Here is an 8,370-nt window from a genome sequence, read left to right on the forward strand (position 1 = left end):
CAGCTCAGTGGTAGGGGGTGTGCCTACAGACACAGCTCAGTGGTAGGGGGTGTGCCTACAGACACAGCTCTGGTGGGGTGTCTGTGGCTCTGTGTGGGGACCTAGCATGTGCAAGGCCCTGGCTCTGCTCCCCACACTACAGAAATGGGTAGATGAGTAAAGAAGTCGGAGCTAGAGTTCCCACCAGAAGGGAAAGAGCCAGGAAAGGAGCTCAGGGGAGATGTCGGGGAAGGGAAGAGAGAAATTCTTTGATTTGAGAAGCAGTTGGTGCTGAAGGAGGAAACATAATGAAGCCAGGCGGTGGTGGCGCACACCTTTAATCCCAGCACTCAGGAGGCAGAGGCAGGTGAATCTCTGTAAGTTAAGGGCCAGCCTGGTCTACAGAGTTCAAGGAGAGCTAGAACTGCACAGAAAGACCCTGTCCCAAAATAATTTAAAGAAAAAGAAAAGAAAAAATGATGAGCTTTCACTTCTGCCCACCGAGGCTGTCGACAGTACAGAATCATTTTTCCCGATAAAAATTCATGTATTTAAAAGCAATACGTATTTTCTTCTTTTTAATGGTAAATAGTCTTACCTGGGCCCACTCCTGTTGGCCAATATCTGGCTTAGGAAAGAGCCCCTGGCTGAACTTCCAGCTGTGGTGAAGAATAGGATCCTTCAGAGCATCTGAAGCACCTTCTCATGTAGCCCAGGCTAGCTTTGAACTCACTGTACTGATGAGGGTGACTTAGAACTCTTGATCCTCATTTTCCAGGAGCTGGGATTTTTAGGTGTGTACCACCACGCCCAGCTTTTTTTAATTAATATTTTTTTCTTTTTCTGTGGTGCTGGGAATCGTAGCCAGGGCCTTGCATGTGTTGGGCAAGTCCTTCTTCATGGCACCGTGTTCCATGGTTGTTCTTTTCCTTGGTTTCTGGGAATAGTTGTGAGTCAGACAGCCACGGACACTGCAGAAGTCAGGGAGAGAACAGATGTTACGGATCAGGCCACAACCTCTGCTACCTTTTCTGCCCCAGAGCGGGCTGCCTCTCTCTTTGGGGGATGGGAGTCTGCGGGGTTCAGTGGAGCTTCAGGATCTGTGCATCTTGGTTCTGAAAACTCACCATGGACACCTCCAGTCTTTCCACAATGCCAGAACTTATCTAATAATAAATTCATAAGCTACAATGGTTTCGTTGGTTGCAGTTTGCCAAGTAGTCCCCAAAGCTGTGCTATGATTCTCTCCAGCGGGGCTCTGCAGACCGGCAATGGAGGGGAAGTCCTTTTCCTGAGTGGGCCCTGTGCCATGCCTGCTCAGCCACTGAGAAGGTCTGCTTGTCTTTACAGAGCTCATCGAGAGCGCAATGTACCTCTACCGCGCCACAGGGGACCCCACTCTCCTAGAACTCGGGAGAGACGCAGTGGAGTCCATTGAGAAAATCAGCAAGGTGGAGTGCGGATTTGCAACCGTGAGTGTTTCGGGGCCTCTTGCCACTCACAAGCCATGGTAGTGGCTGGGAACGCTGGGGCCTTAGCACTGGAGGGGAGCAGCTGTACACTGTGAACAGAGAGGCTTGCTGAAGGCCTCTAGTGAAGGGTGAAAGGTCAAGAAAGACAGGCCAGGGAAGAGTGACTCAGGCAGGCAGAAAGGCCTTCTGGGGAAAGAACTGCAGGCTCTGCAGGAGTTAGAGTCCAACATCCTCTTACAGGCTGGTGTAGTTATAGGGCACAAGGGCAGGAGCACGGAAGAAGGCTGAAAAGTTTCTTTTCGGCCTGTAGCTTGTCATTGCTAGGGGTAAGCAGTGAGCACACAGTCCGAGAATGTTGGGTGACTGATAAACATCCTAACTGTGGCCTTTCTGTGGGCCCCAGGGCAGGGTGGCCCAGCTTATAAAGCAAGTCCACATTATTGTAGTTACTGGGATTGTCACAGTTAACCGAAATGGAGTCTCACAAACGCTGTGGCACTAGCTGCCAAGGTGGGTTAGACCCTGAGCTCTCGGCACCAGTGGTCCTCGTCTCTCAGAATACGTGCTTTGCAAAGGGGTTTGTAGAAAATTTTGTCCGAGGGCTTTTAAAATAAATTTTAAGAGACGAAATCTGGAGTCCCGTAGTCCTGTGTTCATCAAGCATGGGCTCCTTAGTAAGCAGTTCTGCATTCCCACGGTATTTACTGTGTGACTGGCATGTGCCAGGCACTGTTCCAGGCCAGGGATAGAGACAGGCAGACCTGGACCCTTGCTCTCAGGAGCTTACATTTTAGTTGGAAAAATAATAAAAACGTGTATGAGAGATAGAAAGAAAACCAGTGTGGTTGGAGTAGGAGAGTGAGCAAGGAGGAAGGGTAGAGAGGAGGACACGGAAAGGGAAGAGATGGATGATGCGGAGCCTTTGTAGGCACAGGAGAGAGTGGGATTTGGGGTGGGGTCCACAGCACAGCGGTGTCATGATCTGATTGGTACATTAGAAGTAGCATACTAACGGCTCCATGACAGAGCTGACATCCTCATAGGACCCAACAGGCAAGGTGCAGACAGCCACTTTAATACATGGAAGGCAGACGGCTAAGAAAAGGAGCTGTGTGTTTCCTAAGAGTTACTGTATTGGAATGTGGAATTCAAAGCAAAAGTTCTGCACAGTTTTGGGATGTGTTGGTACTTTATAAGTAAGGTATAGACAGACCCTTTTCCTTTCTTGTGCTGAAGATTGAGCCTAGGGCCCAATGTCCGCTGGACACGCACTCCACAGCTGTGCTGGAGAAGACCTGTAGTGAACAGGGTAGTAGAGCGGTGGTTTGTTTTGGCTTTCAGTGTGTTCAGTTTTCTGAAAAACCAAAGCAATGAGTCCACTGGGAAAGCTAAGCTCATTTCCATGAAAAGGAGGCCTCTGGGAAGTCTCCCAAGGTGCATGATGGGAACAGCCCTTCAATCTTTGTCAAACAGGGAAGAAAACCTGTCTTGGTCTTTGATTGAGTCCATACTTGAGTCATAGTGTTGTGTAATCCAAATGTCCACTGAGAATTCATTTTGGCTAAATGTACTGAAAAATCTAAGAAGCTAAAAGCAAGCATCTGTAGTAGATTATTCCACTCATCTCGGCCTGGGAGCTTCTGTCTCTATAGCCAACCTTTAGTTATGCACAGTAGTCCAAACCTGACACTCATAAGGAAGGGTCAGGTAAGGAAGGTGTGTCACTTTTGTCGTGAGGACTGTGTTGGAAACAGATGGACACGCTGATATCTTTCCCCAGCGTCAGGATTTATCTAATAATAAATTCATAAGCTACATTGGTTTGTTGTTGCGGTTTGCCAAGTAGTCCCAGTTTCCCTTGATAGCTGTCCATTGGCAAACACGAGTTCCTTGTCTTTCCAGTCTCTCCAGACTCCATTCAAGTCTTTAACAACAATATTAATCCTCGGAGTATGCATTATACATCATGCAGGAGTTACATCTACCTCTGTCTATCATCCGTGTGTCTGTATAAATGCGAATCAGTGGTAGAATGGCTACAAAGGGCTAAAGAGACCACAGAAGAGTTCAGAGAGTTCAGAGAGGACGTGAGGAGCAGAGGGACAGAGGCAGAGGCAGGGACAGAGGCAGAGGCACGTCTTTTTTTTTTTGTTCCCCTGTCAGCCTTGTAGCAGCCTCCCCTACTTCCTTAGGTACGTGCTTAAAAACCTTCACAAAGACCCTCAGGTGAGGTTGTGATTTGAGCCTGGAGCTGTAAGAAAAGGATCCAGGTAGGGAGAAACGAGGGCAGAGAGGGAGCAGGGACTAGGTCCTGGAGGATCCGACAGACTCAGATCCTCAGCCTGTGTGCAATGAAATGTCCCAGAGAGTTAAGAGAAGTGACAGGTAAGACCTGCAATCTAAGTGTATCACAGGGGAAGGACAGACGCAGAAGTAGTTTGTCATTACTCAGGTGAGAGGTGGTGGTGGCTTGGGAAGAGTGAAACTCAAAGATGTGATTCACCCAAAGGCCCTCCGCTCTTTAGTGGCTGAGCAGCTTCTGAAGGGGGCTGTCTGACCCTGACTCCCAAACCATGGTCTGTTCTGACTTGCTTCTTTCCTCTCCTGTGGCAGATCAAGGACCTCCGGGATCACAAGCTGGACAACCGCATGGAGTCATTCTTCCTGGCCGAGACTGTGAAATACCTCTACCTTCTGTTCCACCCAAACAACTTCATCCATAACAACGGCTCCACCTTTGACTCTGTGATGACCCCCCATGGGGAGTGCATCCTGGGAGCTGGGGGCTACATCTTCAACACCGAAGCTCACCCCATTGACCCCGCCGCCTTGCACTGTTGCCGGCGGCTGAAGGAGGAGCAGTGGGAAGTGGAGGACTTGATGAGGGAGTTCTACTCTCTCAAAGAGAGCAGGTCAAGAGCTCGGAGAAAGACAATGCGCTCAGGACCCTGGGAGCCCCCAGCAGAGCCAGGCACGCTCTCCTCACCTGAAAACCATGACCAGCCCAGAGGGAAGCACCCTGCTAAGCAGAGAACCCCACTTCTCAGCTGCCCTAGCCAGCCCTTCACCTCTAAACTGGCATTGCTAGGCCAGGTTTTCCTAGACTCCTCATAACCACTGGATAAGTTTTTAATTTTTATTTTTTTGAGACTAAGCTATAATAATAAATCTGCTTTTGGCTATCAGGTTTTACATACTGGGCTCTTGATGAGATTCCAATCAAAGGAATTGTGTTAAACGATCATGAATCGAGTTTATTTTTTTCAGCCAGTTGGAATAAACAGCTAAACACCAAGGTGGCCTCCAAGGTGGCCGGTTCCACAGCCCCCAGGACGAAAAGTTGAATCTCTCTTCCTTTCCTGGCACCTCTGGGGAAGGTGACGATGCCGGTATTTCTTGGTTGGCTTTCCCAGCGTGCGCTTTGACCTTTTAGCTGTCCCCTCTATCCATGTGCCCTTCCAGGCAATCGAGGTTTATTAAGCACCTTTGAGTGCCAGCCATAACCCCAGAGAGTAGCAGCAAACCAAGAAAACAGGTTTTGTTATCGTTGGAACAGATTCTGGTAGAGAAAAACACACTAATGAGTGTATAAAGTGATAGTGGCCTAGGTTCTGTGAGGATCAGGGTCGGAGTGGATGCTGGAGGCAGTTCGGTTGGTAATGAGTTCAGATCCCCAGCACTCACAGGAAGACCAGGCCCAGGAGTGTCTGTAATCAGAGTATTGGAGTTGGGGAGGGGGTGAGAGAAGAGGCAGGTGGATCCCTGAGCTCAGCAGTCAGCCAGTCTTGCTGAATTGGTGAGATTCGGGTTCAGCGAGAGATCCTGTGTCAAAAAGTGAGGTTCTCACAGTTGAGGACACCTGCTGTCAGGCTCTGGAGGTCATACACTTTGACACACAAGAAGAGAAGGAAAGGAAGGAAGATGAAAGATTGTTGGCAATGGGGAGAACCAAGCAACCTTTAGGGAGGGCGATCTGGGAGGGTAGTCAGGGGGGGTGGCCTGGGAGGGTCTTCTGCTAGAGGGAAATTTTTACATTAGGAAAAACAGAAAAAAATGGCGATCCCTCATGTGCTTTTCACTCAACTGCAACAAATTTAGCTTGGAAAATGGTAGACTTGGGGCTGGAAAGATGGCTCAGTGGGTGAGAACACTTGGCTGCACAAGCATGAGGACCTGGGTTCTGATCCCAGCACTCATAAAACCTGGGTGTGGCCACACACACACACACACACACCCTCTACCCCAGCACCAGGGAGTGGAGACAGGAGGTTCCCTTGGGCTTGCTGACTGCCTTGTTCCAGATTTGGTGAGACACCTCCTCAGCTTCCACAGAACCACACACACACACACACACACACACACGAAGGAAGGAATGAGTGGATAAAAAAATAAAAGTTAAAAAGATGGTAGGCTCAAAACAACTGATGTGGGAGTGTCATATATCAATCTGTTGATTTCATTGGTTAAGCAATAAAGAAACTGCTTGGCCCTCACAGGTTAAAACAGGTGGGAGGAGTAAACAGAACTGAAGGCTGGGAGAAAGAAGCTGAGTCAGTGAGTCGCCATGATTCTCCCACTCCAGGGAGATGCAGGTAAGATCATTCCTGGTAAGCCAGCTCTTGGGCTACATAGATTATTAGAAATGGGCTAGTCCAGGTGCGAGAGTTAGCTGAGAAAAGGCTAGATATAATGGGCCAAGTGGTGTTTAAAAGAATACAGTTTCCGTGTAGTTATTTCGGGGCATAAGCTAGAGCTAGCCAAGCAGGCGGCCGGGGTGCTGGGGACGCAGCCCTGCCGCCCTTATTTCAACAAACAACCTTGTTTATTTCCATAAAATATTATATAGAATCCAAAATGAAAGTCTCTCAGAAGGTGAACATGGCAGGCATGCATATAGTCCCAGCATTCAGGAGACTGAGGCAGGGATGTCATGAGTTTTAGGCTATCCTGAGCTACATAGTGAGCTCCTGTCTCAAAAAATAATGCAGACTTCATTACCAAGGCATAACTACAAAAATGAGCAACTATTCCTTAAGACCTCCAAATGTCATTCATGTTTAAAACTCTCTTGAGGTATAAATTTGTATTTTATTGAGAGAATCTGAGTGGAGCTCATATATTTGTTAATTAGACAACATCTTTCTGCAGTCTTATCTGATGTGCAAATCTTCTTTATCCTTCCCTCCCTCTGCTGCACTCTTTCCCCTTTCCCTCTGTACACTCATCTTTATTTTTTAATTATCTTTATGTGTATGGACGTTTTGCATGTGTGTGTGTGTCTGTGCACCACGTATGTGCTTGACATCCACAGTGGCCGGAAGAGGGCATCGGATCCCCGAGAACTGGAGTTATGAAGGTTATGAACGTGTGAGTGCTGGGAATTGAATACGGGTCCTCTGCAAGAGCAGTCAGCGCTCTCAACTGCTGAGGCATCTCTCCAGCCACTACTCCACCCCCTTATCTTTTATTTTTGTTTGGTGGGGAAAGAATAATCTGAGTGTCCCACAAAAGAATACTCAAACAAAACAAATGTAACTTGCCAATTTTTTTTTTTTTTTTTTTTTTTTGCAAAGAAAGGTGCACCAGAACCCAAACAGGGCTAGGAAACATGCTGGCCAAGATGGCATCTGTCTTTTGTCTCTAACACAGGTAGTGACTGTGTCTCATCCCACTGGCGAGAACTCAATTTCACAATCTGACACAGTTGGCTAATCCGAGCAAAGGGGAAAGGGCTGTCCAGGCAATAGGTGTCCTTGTTGAGCTAACTACCTTAGATAGAAAACAAATCTCTTAATTGCAATTTGTTGAAGAGATGGAGTTGTCTTGTAACTTTCCCATATTATAGATTTTCCTGCCTGCTTCTGTTAACATGGGTGAGCTGGTAACGTGAAGAAAGAAGCAATGAAGACAACAGGGTGCACAGAGATGGCCGAGGCTCAGAACAATGTGATGGGAACTGCCAAGTCCACCCCAAGGTGGAGTGGAGCTTGGACAAATGCTACAACATAGATGAGTCTTGAAAGTTTCTGCTAGCTAGAAGCCAGACACACAGGGCCTTTTATACTCTATTCCATGGTGTAGGTATTGATTATTGACCATGTGCTGGCAAATACCTCCCGTGAACACATTGCAAGCAACTCTGATTAAACTCAATGGGCCACACACAGAGAAGACTTGGGAATAGGAGCGGAATTCCCATGCAAGAAAAGTTTTTATTAGAGTAGGGGGATGATGTAGCGAGTCTTTCTCTGTATTGACAGCTCCCAAATAGTGGTATTGAGACTTCTTATTAATTTTGAAAGCTCAACCTTAGCTAAGGCATGTTTCTAACTAACTCTTAAAACTTAACCCATTTCTATTAACCTATGTGCTGTTGCATGTCGTGGCTTTTACCTCTCCTCTTCCATGTCTTCCTTTGTATCCAGCTAGTGTCTCCTTTCTTTTTCCCCTAGACCTCTCTGTCTCCAGAAGTCCTGCCTAACTTCTTCCTGCCTAGCTATTGGCCATTCAGCTCTTTATTAAACCAATCACACTGACACATCTTCACAGTGTAAAGGAATAGTTCCCACCAGGATGAGAGAGGAGCAGAGGGTGAAAAAGGACTAAAAGTCATTATAGACATGTATGGAATTGTGGAATAAAGATAGGAAAAGAGGGGGGCTGGAGAGATGGTTTGGGGGCCGGAGAGATGGGCTCTTCCAGAGGTCCTGAGTTCAATTCGCAGTAACCACATGGTGATTCACAATCATCTGTAGTGAGATCTGGTGCCCTCTTCTGGCCTGCTCATAATATTATTTTTCAACCTTTCTATAGATTTGAAATTTTTTTCCAAAAAAGCTGAGGGAAGGAAGTGAAAGGGCGTGAGAACAAAGTGCTTGACCAATGGTAAGCGGCTGATTAAAGGGGTGGGTCTCAGATG

General features: G+C 47.3%; 1 protein-coding gene across 1 annotated transcript in view; it reads left to right on the top strand.

Annotated features, from left to right (window-relative positions):
- Window positions 1–4,663, top strand: part of LOC101998256 (ER degradation-enhancing alpha-mannosidase-like protein 2) — a 28,992-nt gene extending 24,329 nt beyond the window's left edge. Inside the window, exons 10-11 of the mRNA XM_005363072.2 lie at window positions 1,330–1,451; window positions 4,065–4,663. Of these exons, the coding sequence (XP_005363129.1) occupies window positions 1,330–1,451; window positions 4,065–4,565 (623 nt within the window). The 3' untranslated portion in view covers window positions 4,566–4,663. The remainder of the gene's footprint in view (window positions 1–1,329; window positions 1,452–4,064) is intronic.
- Window positions 4,664–8,370: the final 3,707 nt, after the last annotated feature.

Source organism: Microtus ochrogaster, linkage group LG8 (genome assembly GCF_000317375.1).
Source record: "Microtus ochrogaster isolate Prairie Vole_2 linkage group LG8, MicOch1.0, whole genome shotgun sequence".
In the NCBI taxonomy this organism is placed as follows: Eukaryota; Metazoa; Chordata; class Mammalia; order Rodentia; family Cricetidae; genus Microtus; species Microtus ochrogaster.